At 56.7% G+C, this 13,214-nt stretch overlaps 2 protein-coding genes across 12 annotated transcripts in view; one reads left to right on the forward strand and one right to left on the reverse strand.

The window, feature by feature from the left end:
• TPCN1 (two pore segment channel 1) overlaps positions 1 to 8,792 on the forward strand; it is a 60,717-nt gene extending 51,925 nt beyond the window's left edge. For all 8 annotated transcript variants that reach the window (XM_019977468.2, XM_019977464.2, XM_019977465.2 and 5 more), the window contains 9 exons: positions 261 to 332; positions 818 to 907; positions 2,170 to 2,285; positions 2,992 to 3,038; positions 3,600 to 3,668; positions 3,839 to 3,923; positions 4,687 to 4,826; positions 5,355 to 5,435; positions 6,281 to 8,792. In XM_019977468.2, the coding sequence (XP_019833027.1) occupies positions 261 to 332; positions 818 to 907; positions 2,170 to 2,285; positions 2,992 to 3,038; positions 3,600 to 3,668; positions 3,839 to 3,923; positions 4,687 to 4,826; positions 5,355 to 5,435; positions 6,281 to 6,394 (814 nt within the window). In that variant the 3' untranslated portion in view covers positions 6,395 to 8,792. The remainder of the gene's footprint in view (positions 1 to 260; positions 333 to 817; positions 908 to 2,169; positions 2,286 to 2,991; positions 3,039 to 3,599; positions 3,669 to 3,838; positions 3,924 to 4,686; positions 4,827 to 5,354; positions 5,436 to 6,280) is intronic.
• A 223-nt stretch (positions 8,793 to 9,015) lies between these two features.
• The window catches only part of SLC8B1 (solute carrier family 8 member B1), a 29,945-nt gene continuing 25,746 nt past the window's right edge, over positions 9,016 to 13,214 (reverse strand). For all 4 annotated transcript variants that reach the window (XM_070769629.1, XM_070769630.1, XM_070769633.1 and 1 more), the window contains 2 exons: positions 13,087 to 13,151; positions 9,016 to 10,188 (listed from right to left, as the gene is read on the reverse strand). In XM_070769629.1, coding sequence (XP_070625730.1) covers positions 9,991 to 10,188; positions 13,087 to 13,151 — 263 coding nt within the window. In that variant the 3' untranslated portion in view covers positions 9,016 to 9,990. The remainder of the gene's footprint in view (positions 10,189 to 13,086; positions 13,152 to 13,214) is intronic.

The raw sequence follows: 13,214 nt of genomic DNA on the forward strand, positions 1-13,214 counted from the left end.
CCCGAAGGCTCACCGGCTGGGTGTCAGAGGTGGCCCGTCCCGTCCTGCCCCCAACGTCCTGGCACTGCCACCGCCCTTCCCAGGGTGCCAGTCACCTAAGCCAAGTGGCCAGCTGGTGACTGGGGGAGAGGAGGCACTCAGGGGGCAGAGAGGCCCGGGGCCTGCCCTGACCCCACCCCCCGGTGCAGTGTACTGGCCAGGCTGCAGCCACGCCCGGCATCTGCAAGTGACCTGGCCGGCCTCCCTCTTCCCTCACTCAGGTTGTTTAAGCTGAAGAAGCGTTACCGCAACGTGCTGGACACCATGTTTGAGCTGCTGCCCCGGATGGCCAGGTAGCGCCCTGACTCTGAGCCCCTAGGGCCAGGTGCCCTGAGGCTTGTGCCCTCTCGGGGCGGGCAGCTGGGTGGATTGTTGTGGGGGGTGGTGGAGGGGCGAGGAGGAGTCCTGGAAAGGACAGACATCTAGGTTGACCACCACCGGTCTCCCTGGCTCCACTTGTCTTCACTGAGCCGTCTGAGATAGTTAGGGAGGGCGGGGAGCTGTCAGCTTCACTTACCACCTGTGTCTGCCTTCACAGGTAAGGGGTGACTTGCTGGTCGAGGGGTGTCTGGTGCGAGAGTCCTCACCCCGGCCATTCTTCCACCCGCCGACCTGAATCCGAGGCCCCTCCCCTGCAGGCACTCTCCGGCTGGCGCACCTGGCTAGGGGCACGCGTCTCCCCTCGGTCAGCTCGGGGGTCTGCAGTGCTGGGGCCGCTGGGCGAGCTGGGCTCTCCTGCCGGGCCCTCGATCACCCTGTGCCTTCTGACCCTCCCCAGCCTGGGCCTGACTCTGCTCATCTTCTACTACTCCTTCGCCATCGTGGGCATGGAATTCTTCTATGGAATCCTCTACCCCAACTGCTGCAAGTGAGTTCACGGCCGGGGCCCCCCGGGGGCAGCCTGCGTTCCTGGAGGGTCCCAGATGGGACTGGCACAGCCATCTGATTCCCCCAGGACCCGACTCCCGAAGCCACCGCACCCATTACAGCCCTGGGATCGCTGTGCTGAGCTTCCAGGGCTTGTCAGTCCAGTGCAGCAGCTAGGGGAGGGGCCTCTCTGAAGCGAGGACATTGAGCCCGTCACCCCGTCCCCCAGGCAGGCTCAGGGAGCCTCTCCCCCAACAGGCCTCCGTCAGCTTTCCCTTCATGCTGAACACTGGAGGCTGCTCCACTGCTGGAGTGCAGGCCAGGGGCCCGTGGCTTCCTCCTACTTGTCCCTGGGGTGGCTGGGGCCACAGGCAGACAGGTCAGCTAGGGTCCTGACAGGATGAGACAGATACACGCAGGAAGGACAGAGAGTGGGTAACACAACCTCCCGTGATCCCTTCCTTCCTCCCAGGCCCCCATGACGCATCCAGTATTCTCTTCAGAATCCGTCCTTGTAGCTTCAAGCACTGATAGATAAAGGTCCCAGAGCCGCTGGCAGCATGCTGGGCTTGGAATCAGAGCCCATAGTGGTGGGTCACAGATCTTAGGGCACACCAGAACCCCCAGGGCAGCTGCTTAAAAGTGCAAACTCGAGACCCCACCCTGTCAGGCGCTGCCCTCTGAACAAGCTCCTCGGGGGCCCAAGGACCAAACGTGTCAAAACATCAGCGTGAGGTATAGCAGATGAGCCACAAAAAGGCTGGAAGGGAAGTAGCAAGTAAGCTCTCAGAACAGGGGCGACTGCTTAGAACAGAAGAGAATACAGTGCTCCGGCCAGGTGCTGGGGGAGCCCCGTGAGGAGTGGGCCTCTCTCCAGGCTCTGCTGGCACCCGGCCTCCAGACCACACCGCAGACTGGCGGGTGGGGACGGGGTGGAGGAGTTGCCTAGAGGAGGTACTGTCTTTCTCTCCCCTCCTGCAGCTGCTGAGAGGGAGAAGGTCTTAGCCAGCAGCAGAGAAATGCCAAGTGGAGGAGGATGTGGGGGGCGAGTCCGGGGGTTCCCACCAGCACCCTGGGGACTCCCCTTGAGACAGGAAGACAGGCAAGAGAGCTGGGGGTTGGGGGTGGTGGGTGCTGGGCAGGAAACCAGGCTGGTCCAGGCCAGATGCTCCTCGGTCAGACCTTGGTTTCTTTAAATTTTCTGTCCTCTGTCAAGGTGACCGACTGTCTTGTAACCTTCCCCCTACCCGTCTCCCCGGCCAGTACAAGCACAGTGGCAGACGCCTACCGCTGGCTGAACCACTCCGTGGGCAACAGGACCGTCGTGGAGGAGGGCTATTACTATCTCAATAATTTTGACAACATCCTGAACAGCTTTGGTGAGTACAGGAAGCCCAGGCGGGGGTGGCACCCACAGGTCCCAGGTGCCGGGGAGTGCAGCTGGCCGAGGCCTGCCCCTCCCCAGGGCATGTGCTACGCTTGTTCAAGTCCTCTCTGGCCCCCATGGAGCGTCTGGTTTGCCACCCCAGGGCTCACTTGGTCGCCAGGTTTTCCTGCATCTGCTGTCCCTTTCCCAGCATTGGGGAGCAGCAGAGCTTCACGCTTGGCTGGGAGGGGTACAGCCTGATGCTGGGGAGCCACCCCCCGTGTCACGGGGGTGCCCAGCCACAGTACCCTGTGCCACCCAGGCCAGGCCCACGCAGCTCTGCTCCTGGCTTCCACGGAAAAGCTGGGAGGGCAGGGGGCCACGGAGGGATGGGGCCTTGCCAGACACAGCTTTCTCAGAACATCCCCTCATGACATCCTAGACTGAGGAAGGTCTGGGGGGCTCTTCCTCAGGATCCCCACTGCAGCATCTCGAGCTGCTGAGGCAATAAGACGCATGCTTTGGGGGCCAGGCCGAGACGGGACCACTTCCTATGGGGGAGGCGCTCTGGAAGGGTCTTGGCCGCTCTCTCTGGAGCTCACAGCCCAGGCTGGCAGACAAGTGCCTGGTACCCAGGATAGGTGGAGAGAGGCCACTGACCCCACTTTGCAAAAGTGGGTCTGATCAAGACGCTTCTGTCTCTCCCTTCTGTTTGGCAGTGACCTTGTTCGAGCTCACGGTTGTCAACAACTGGTACATCATCATGGTAAGGACCTCCCCGTCAGCTCTTGGGGGGTCTGCCCACCATTCTGAGGCTAGGTCTCCCTCACCCAGCCCAGCGTGGGGTGCATTGCTCTCCTGTCCCCCACAGGGGGCGGCGTTCTGTGGGGAGACCAGGATATAGGCTGAATCCCGGGGCCACCCCACCATTAGCTGAACGTGGCCTTGTTCCCCACCCTCTCTGCACATCCCTCACCAGCCAGGAGAGGCCAGGCAGCCTGTGGTCTCTGTCCTGCTCCCACCGCTGTGGGGGAAACTTGCCAATCAAGGAACAGTGTGGCCAAGGTGCTTGGTTGGTTTTTCCCATCCTTTAAATTCTTCCAAAGGCTGCCTGCCTTAGTCCCAAGCCATTAGCTGTGGGTGGGGAGGCGTCCAGGCCTAAGGAGCACAGAGGAGTTTTTGCACCCAAGAAGCCATTGGCCTCCTTTGTCTCCGCAACTGAAGGCAAATCAGGAAGGGTCTGTAAAGAGCGGGGGCCATGAAGAAAGCTGGTAGACAGCGCATCCCCGCCCCCGCTCGCTCACCGCCTGCTTCCCTCCGTCCGCAGGAAGGTGTCACCTCCCAGACCTCGCACTGGAGCCGCCTCTACTTCATGACCTTCTACATCGTGACCATGGTAGGTCGGGGGCCGCAGAGTGCCCGCCGTCCTCTGCCTTCACAAGCCGCCTCCTCACCCGGTGCAGTTCGGGGAGAAGGGGGCCGGGGATACATCTGGCCGGGCTCTGGGGCCCCATCGCAACTCACACACCCCCATTCCTCTCGCCTCCTCTCCCTGTGCCTGGCCAGGTGGTGATGACCATCATTGTGGCCTTCATCCTCGAAGCCTTTGTCTTCCGAATGAACTACAGCCGCAAGAACCAGGACTCGGAAGGTTGGTGCAGGTGTCTGCCACTTGTCTGTCTTTCTGTCCAGCTGTCAGCTTTTCAGCTGTCTGGATGTCCAGTCTTCTGGCAGTTCAGCTTATCAGTCTGGCTTATCTTTCTTGACCTCTTATTTGCATTATTTTCAAATACTTAATGACCAAAAAAAGCTCAGGATCTCATCTTAAAAACCAGAACAATACAGGTCAGAGATCAAGACCCCAGCAGCCCTGTGTCCCACCTTTCGCATCTCCCAGACTGCTCACCCCTTAGCTCTTCCTTTTAGTTACCATCCCTGTGTTCCTAAACATGTTTGTCCTCTGGTTCTTGATTTAAACGATGTAAATACTGCAGGCCGCAGAGTCCATAGCAGCTTGACAAGCCTGGCTTCAGTGACTTGCCTCCCTTTTCCTGGGTTGCATGGCTTTCTGTGTACTGATCCTCTATTCTTTCCAGATTCTCCATCAAAACCACCACATCCCTATGGCTGCTTGTTTCCAAATCTCTGTCCTCTCAGGCCACCTGGTCATTTCCTTCTGGCTCGGGGATGGCCTCCTGCAACCCTGTGTCCCCTGAACGCTGCTGGCCTGAGCAGCGCTCCTCACAGCAACTGAAGGGCAGGAACTGGGAGGGATGGAGTGCTAGGTGGTAGGGGCGACATGGGGGATTGGATCCTGCAGATCCAGGGAACCTTAAGCCCCCCACAGGGGCAGCAGGGAGGCTGGCTAAACCATACCAAGCCAGGCGCCTTCCCACCGCCCTGCCCTCCCGCAGTGGACGACGGCATCACCCTGGAGAAGGAGCTCTCCAAAGACGAGCTGGTCGCAGTTCTGAAGCTCTACAGGGAGGCAGGGGGAGCCAACTCAGACATTGCCCAGCTGCTCAAGATCCTCTCCCAGCTGGAGAGATACGAGGTGGGGAGCCCCAGGGCCTCGTCCGAAGGAGCTCAGTGCAAACCCTCCCCCACTGTCCATCCCCTGAGAGAGAGAGAGAGAGTTTGTGTCTGTCTGGTTTGTCTGTCTGTCTGTCTGTGCTGGGCCTTAGTTGCGGCACAGACTTAGTTACCCCGAGGCATGTGAGATCTCAGTTCCCCAACCAAGGATCGAACCCACAGCCCCTGCATTGGAAGATGGATTCTTAGCCACTGGTTGGTGTTTAGTTGCTCAGTCGTGTCCAACTCTTTGCAGCCCCATGGACTATAGCCCGCTAGGCTCCCCTGTCCATGGGATTCTCCCAGAAAGAATACTGGAGTGGGTTGCCATTTCCTTCTCCAGCTTAATCACTGGACCGCCAGGGAAGTCCCCTGTCCCCACAGGTTTTAGTGATTTTTTGGGGGAGGGGGGCACCTTTGCAGAAGCCAGAGGAGCAGGTGAGTCCTGCTGAAGCCGGGCACCAGGGCCCAGACTTGGGTGGGTCCCTGTAACCTCTCCATTCTTCCCCAGCAAAATACCTTGGTGTTTCTGGGACGGAGATCAAGGACCAAAAGCGACCTGAGCCTAAAGATGTACCAAGAGGAGATTCAGGTAGGAGCACCCGCCGACCGCGCTGCAAGCTCCTCCTGCCTGGGAGTGGTCCTCCCCACTGCTGGGCAGGGGCTGATCTCCAGTCCCCGTCTTGAGTTGTGGGGCGTGCTCGGTGGGGAGTTCTGGGATTATCTGTTGGAACCACCACCAGTGGTGCTTCAGGGCTCAGCCTTGAACCCTTGAAGCATTAGTTCCCCAACACAGGTAGCCCCCTATCTGCTCTTCCGCATCTGACCTCATCTCCTTCTCATCCTCTGAGCCAGAACCGAGAAGGAAACATGCACAGCAGGAGACACACAGGGCAGAGGAGCGGGGTGGGGTGGTTCCTGGCCGGCTTGCCAGGACCAGCCTCTTCGAAGAGGGGAGTTAGGAGGTGCATGAAACTTCATGGAACTTTACACAACTTGTGAGCTCCAGGTTTTCGGGTGTAAGATAAGGACACCCAGCTCAAAGGGGATATACCATGGAATGTTGGGGGGGCCACGTCTCTTTGTGAACCACACAGATTACGTTCACAAGTAAAGGGTAATTATTACCTGGGCCTCATTTACAAAGAGGATTGTGCAAAGCACATTGGACAAGGAGGTTTGCACACCTCTAATTAGAAAGGGAAAGACTGCACAGTAATTTTTCCACTTAGGGGCACAGTCAGCCTTTCCAGCAGGTCTGGGGCATGAGTGGTATTCAGTCCCAGTTGGGTGGCACGGGCAGCAGACTCTCTGCTGCTGCCCACAGCAGGCGGAGGGCCCAGTGCTGCCCGGCCTGGGTGACCCCCATCAGGCTGGGGTTAGCTGGCAGGACTGGGGCGGGACCCACTCAGCACCCTGTCTGCTCTCTTGCCTTAGGAGTGGTATGAGGAACATGCCCGCAAGCAGGAGGAACGACAGCTCAGCAGCTGCGTGGTCCCTGCCACCCAGCAGCCTCCAGGCAGCCGCCAGCGCTCCCAGACCATCACCTAAGCCCAGCCTGCAAAAGCCATCTCTTCTATGCAATAACACAATAGTATTATTTTACTACAATGTATCAAAGTAATGTATGTGTATATATGTATATGTTATATATATGTATACACATCCATATATATATGCACATATTTATATACAGAAAGGAGAGAAAGGCTGACAAGATGGGGTTTGGTTTATAATCGCCTTACCCTGTTTAACCCTGGAAGTCGGCTTCGTCTCGGGGGCGGTCAGGCCACCAAGAGCGGCTCTTAACGTGGAAGGCTCCAGAAGGCCCCTTCACAAGAGCACGTGAATAGACCTGCCAATCTCTGCAGGGCTGGCCTTCACAGTGGGCCCGCGTGCCTGTCGCACCGTCTTCCTGACGCTGCTCTCAGAATCCTTCCCTGCCCGGCAGCCTCCCCACTGACCTGCCCTACGGCCCAGGGCTCCTGTGTCCTGCTTTGGGGACAAAACCACTTAGGAAGGAAAGAGCCCACATCCTCAGGATGGTATTTCTCCAGATGTGATGATCATGGAATGGGTGTTCCCTTGGGAAACCAGTACCCAGCAAGCACCTGCCGGAACGAGTGATCCGGGGCCATGGGTACTCCATGTGGTCAGATCTCAGCCAGCGCCGGGCGGTCAGAGATTCTGTATCCTGGCTCCATGAGCCTTCTCACCTACCGTAAGTTTTAACCCTTGTTGCTGAAAATGCTTCTAAGATGGTCCATAGGAGGAGAACAGGCCAGAGGCCAGGCCAGTGGCTACCACCCCAGACCAAGTCCTAAAGTGAACGGGCTTTCTCCTTAAATCCTTTTGCCTTGGGATTGTCCTGTTCAAGCAAAAACATATTTTGGTTAATTCAGGATTCTGCCAAAGACCGCAGCAGGTCCTTCACATGTGTGCGTGCTGAGGAAAGGGAACAAAAAGCACAGAGGCTCACCTCGGGCCATCCACGGCCGCCCAACTCGTTGGCCCCCTTGGCCAGCTCTGCCCTCACCTTGAGCAAGTCACTCCCCATGGACTTGACTGAGGTGGGAGCGGGGACTCGGCTCGCTCCAAGGTTTCCCCATCCCGGGAGTAGGTTCAGATAGCCCCTCGGTTTCCCAGGGACCTTGGGCGAATCCTGAGATTGGAGTGCCTTCGGGGCGTGAATGCACGGCAGGCGGGGTTAGCAGTGGTGGCTCCCGGGCTGCACACCCGGTGCAGGAGGCAGCATGCAGGGAGGACGGGGCAGGGGGAGGAGCCCCCGCTGGGCGTCCTGCTCCAACCGCAGCTCTCCAGCTGCCTCCAAGAGTTAGAAAGGCGGTAGGGGGCGGGGGTGGGGTGGAGTGCAGAGACTCCGCCCTCCCCGCATTCTCTTTCCAGCAGGGCAGGACCCGGCTCCCCTACCCATCTCCATGGCCAAGTCTTGACTGTGGCCTCGGAGGGTTGATCGCCAGAGCCAGCATCCCATAGCTCTGCCCCTCATCAGGGGAGGAGTGGTGGTGTTTTTTTTTTTTTTTAAGCACAGCCCTTTAGGAAAACAAACCAATCACTGAGAACCACTGAGGTTTCCACCAGGAATCAGGAGACGGACATTGTCTTCCTCATCTTTGGGGAGCGACAGGCTGCTGTGGGCAGCTTGGCACCAGGCCCAGGCCTGGACCCCTTCCCCGCTCCAGAGAAGGAACTTTATTTGCACAACCGGGTGCCTTTTAGCTTTTATGTACTGAAATGGGCATTCTGGAAGCAGGAGGCAAGGGGCAGCCTTGAAAGGAGGGCATGAGTCCTCCGATCTCAGCATCTGCCCTCAGAAGGGGGTCCCAGGGAGGCTGAGTGTACCCCACGCCCACCCTCAGGGTGATGGCTGCTACCAGGAAGAGTGGAGTTGAGTCCAGGCTCCCCAGCCATCCTGCGAAAGGCCCTGTTTCAGTCAGGAACGGGCTGGAGGCCAAGGGGCAGCAGTGCGGATGGCCCGACCCCAGCCCCCGGTGGGCGCCCTCGTCACTGAGGCTAAGGACAGCTGCCCGTGGGGTCACGGGGGCTCCTCAGGCGGACCCTCCCACTCACACACAGGCCACCAAGCAGGGAGCGAGTGTCACTCAGGGCTGTGAGCTCACCCAGCTCAGACACTCTCACCTCAGCTTGGTGACACTGACGTGAGACGCGCCAGCCTGCTCTGGGTCCCTACCACCTATCAGTCAGCGTCTGATGGCCCTGTGCCGTGACCCAGCTTTGGGAGGGGGACGCCATCCGGCCCCTCCTCCTTGCTTCCCTCCCCTAACCCAGCCTTACTCCACACCACATGACAATCATTTTGTATCGGTAGCGGGAACGACGCTGTAAGGTTTTGTACGTCGGCGATTTGTTACCTAGAAAACCCACCGTGCTGCGGATTTCTGGCATATTAATAAAGAGCCTCCGCTTTGTACTTGTGGCTGCCGCCTCGTGACTTCCAGCAGGCACCACGCGGTGGCTTCCATGATCGTGGGAAGCAGGAACAGGACCCAGCCGTGCCAGTCCATGGCACCACCTCAGCCCCACCCCTAGACGCGCCACAAAGTCCAGATCCGTCAGGCCCAAGAACCTTCGGCCCTGGATCCAACTGCCTGTCACCCTGGCCCAGGTTAAGAAGAACTAGTAACAGCTGGGTGTATGTTATTTTCTGTGTCCTTGAAATTTTAATAATTATGTTCATTGGAAGAAAAGACAGTTGAATCCCTTTACTGCTGGCCTAAGGCATCAAGCAAATGGAAAAAGGCTTATTAAAAAGGGGGTCACTGGCTGCCAGCAGGAAGGCACCCGGGAGTGCTCACCACCCTCCCAGAGCTTGCAGGCAGGGGAACCCCAGCCCAGGGCTCCCCCTGAGGTAGGCACCAGGCACCGTCAAACTGACTCCTGTTTTGCAGCTAGGGAAACCTCTGAAGTCAGCAGACAGTTCTAGAGGCAGAGCCTGGAGCTGCACCGTCTAATTTGGAGCCGCTGATGGGCCATTGCCACTGGCTGCCATTGTGGAGCAATACGTATTGTGATTAACTCCACCTTTTTCTTTTGGCTTTATCAGCATGGCGACTCAGAAATTCACAATTAGGGTCACGTCTCCTATTTCTGCTGGACGGTGCAGCTCCAAAACTCAGAACACTTTGTATGCTGACCCGACACGGGCTATCTGCCAGGTCTGAGTCACCCCGATTCCCTAAACCCTGGTTTGGCAGCCCTCTGAGCCCTGAGAAACGTTGCAAGAAGGCAGCAAGGGGTGACTAACCGCCTCCAGCCCTGAAGTCTTTGGGGTCTTCCCGAACCAGCCTGGAAGGCATCCAGGCTTCCCCCTTCGACCCAGACCCCGACCTTCAAAAGAGGCTCTGGAGGTAATGCAAGGAAGTCTTCCGCCTGCTGCTGGGACTCTGTCCACAGGGAAGCCCCGTCACCATAGTCCCAGAAACAACGTTTGACTGTCCTCACTGCGCACAGCAGTGACCTGGAATCTTTGGCAGATAGCACGGCCCCCACAAACCCACACCCCATTCACAGCTGGGGCCACGCGGGTTCTGCAGAAGGCACTTCGTCCTCCGTCTCACCGCCTGCAGTGACACCTCCCGACCGCCAGGCGGACCCTGACACAGCGTCACTCACACAGTTTTCAAGTGAATCACTCCAAATTCAGTGAGCAGGGCCACCACGAGGAAGGTCAGGTAGAGGAGGAGCAGGCAGCAGCCGTAAACTCGGCTCAGCTGGAAGCACTGCAGTGGGACCAAGACCAGGGAACAGACGAGGCTGAGGCCCAGGGTGCCCGCCAAGATCCACACCAACAGTCCGTCCGGCTCCAGCTGCAGGGGGGAACAGGGGAGAGAGGCTGGGTTACGGCAGCCGACAGTCAAACTGAGGTTTGAGGGCCCCTCGTTAGGGACCAGGGAGGGACTTTTGGCCTCCCTGTGAGACGGCTGCCCCAACTTGAAGTTTAATGTTTTTAAACCACCTGAACGTGAACGTGCGCATGCTCAGTTGTGTCCAACTCTTTTGTGACCCCCCAGGGACTGTAGCCCCCCAGGCTCCGCTGTCCATGGGGAATAGTCAGTCCCCTTCCCGCTTCTTTCCCCTCCAGACTTAGCACCTATCTAACACATATGCAAGGCTTAACCCTAGGCACTACGCTAGGTATTTCACACCCACCATGCCCTTTCAGCCCCCATCGTGTAAGGGGGCCTTCATGATGATCACAATCCGCAGTCGAGGAAACCGAGTATGGCTGGCCCTTGAACAGCACTGGTTTGAACTGCCTGAGTCCATGCGGGTGGGTTTCTTTCAACCCTAGTATCTGTACTTTCATTTCACAATCTTTAAGCCAGGGGGAAAAGTCCATGCTGGATTAGAGATCACAACATGTGGAATCCAAAGAGCTAGGGTTTGAGACTTCCTGCTGGTCCAGTGGCTAAGACGCCGCGCTTCCAATGCAGGGGGCCCAGGTTTGATCCCTGGTCAGGGAACTAGATCCCATATACCGCAATGAAGAGCTGGTATAGACAAATATTAAAAAAGAAAAACAGCTAGGGTTTGAGTCCTGATTCTATCCTAACTCTTTCAGTATCCTGCCCCTGGGCCATTCATTTATCAATTCCTTTGCTTTTGAGGCTGGAGAAGGAAATGGCAACCCACTCCAGTATTCTTGCTGGGGAAATCCCATGGACAGAGTAGCCTGGCGGGCTGCAGTCCATGGGGTCGAAAAGAGTCGGATACTCACTGTCACTCACTCACTTGCTTTTGAGGCAGAGACAGCACTACGCAATTTGTGATGTGGGGCGGTCAGCACCCCTAATTCCTGCATTGTTCAAGGATCAACTGTAGTACGTGACAGAGCCCAAATCCGAAGTCCAAGCTCTTACCCTCCCCTGCCTTCCATACAACAACATATGTCCACACAAATGTGTGGGTACACGTGTGCACCAAAAGCCCCGTGTATTCTGCAACCAGACGTGGGACCAGACAGTAGGTACATGTTTAAGAGCAACCTGTTTTTCAGCCAACAGTACAGCGCGGACTTCCTTCTGTGATGACCTCTTGTGATGCCCTGTGTCTTACGCAATCAACTGCACAAGCATTTCCAAAACTCAGCACAAAGGCAGAGGAAATGCCGACACACACTCCACAAGGAGCCAAAGGAAAGAAACAGGGCCCCCAGGGGGCCAACCCTGAAGCCTCATTATCTGGAGCTGTCTGAGAGTCAGGAATGAAAGGAACCTATTAAACCCAAGAGAAGTATAAACAAAATCTGCAGACAGAGGGTGTTTACCCCTTAGAAAAGTGAACTTTTCAAGCAGTAGCTATTTGGCTTATGGGTGTGGCCACTGTGAAAGGCCGGCCCACCGCCAGTTCATTACACATCATCCACACGACTATTCAAGAACTAGCTGCCTCCTGCAGAAAGAGCTGGGCGACTTTGTTCCCATGAATGACTCCATCATTCAGCTGCACACCCAAGTGCTTCCACACGATTCGCCTTAAAACTGTCCCCTGGGCCACATGCCCCACCCCATCTTCATCCTTTTCTGGTCTGGCCTCGGAATTCGAGTCCCTGGGAATGTACACTCTGGGCAAATCTGGGTCACATCTGCCTTGCATGGGGCACTATGCAATATTTCCAAAGAGAAAAGTTCACCTGCTGCTGCTGCTAAGTCGCTTCAGTCGCGTCCGACTCTGTGCGACCCCAGAGACGGCAGCCCACCAGGCTTTCCCGTCCCTGGGATTCTCCAGGCAAGAACACTGGAGTGGGTTGCCATTTCCTTCTCCAATGCAGGAAAGTGAAAAGTGAAAGTGAAGTCGCTCAGTCGTGTCCGACTCCTAGCGACCCCATGGACTGCAGCCCACCAGGCTCCTCCACCCATGGGATTTGTCAGGCAAGAGTACTGGAGTGGGGTGTCACTGCCTTCTCCGAAAGCTCACCTAGGAATCCCAATTTCTTCTCCTCAAAAAAAGCTGGAAGATCTGGCCATAGGAGGCCCATCCAAGTCACCTACACAATTGGGTTACCTGCCCCCAAGTAGTGTTTTCTTGCAGGTGAACTGTCCCTCAAGGGTCCTAACCTTCCTATGTCTCCAGGTAGTGTATTTACAAGTGCAGATTTCCAGCCCACCACCCCCTGGAATGCCGGGGTCAAGAGGTCTCATGTGCCCCCAGAGAATTTGCAGAGCCCCTTGAATCCACAGAGCCTCTTCTGCTCAGTGCATTTCAAATCTATGGAGGTTCCTCCCTTCTGGGGCTGTTGTCAACACTCTCATCCTGGCCTGTCCTCTCCCAACAGGGTTGGGATAAGGTGTTCAGCCTGGCCCTTATCTCGTGTGTGCTTATCCAGGAAGTTGGGAGGTGGGATCAACCCATTTCACAGGTGAAGAAGCTGAGACTTAGAGACCCTCAGAGTTCTACTTCAGTGAAAGTCCTATAACAAGACACTTCAGTGATGAGACCAAGACAGGAGTCCAGAGCCTTCCTGCCCCCTTCCCTCAAAGCTACATCTTATTAATAATTACTCCATGACCTTGCAAGGAAGACTTTTAATCCTATATACAAAATATTTTAAAGATATGATACAAATCAGACATCACACATTTAGACAAGTCCTCTCCCCAATAAGTGTAACCTACTGAGATGTGAATGGTCTCTGGTCCAGAGCGGGGAGGGGAAGAGAAGAGACCCTTATGAAGCGGCTCCTTGTTGAATCATCTGGTACTTACCTTCACCTCCACGTGGCTCCTGGAGATCTGGAGCAGGCAGCCCAGCCCCACTCCCACCAGCATATCTGCAGTCCAGTTCAGGAAGTCTGTTGGAATATAACACCCCATAACCCTGACTGAACACAGCC

Source organism: Bos indicus, chromosome 17 (assembly GCF_029378745.1).
Source record: "Bos indicus isolate NIAB-ARS_2022 breed Sahiwal x Tharparkar chromosome 17, NIAB-ARS_B.indTharparkar_mat_pri_1.0, whole genome shotgun sequence".
NCBI lineage: Eukaryota > Metazoa > Chordata > Mammalia > Artiodactyla > Bovidae > Bos > Bos indicus.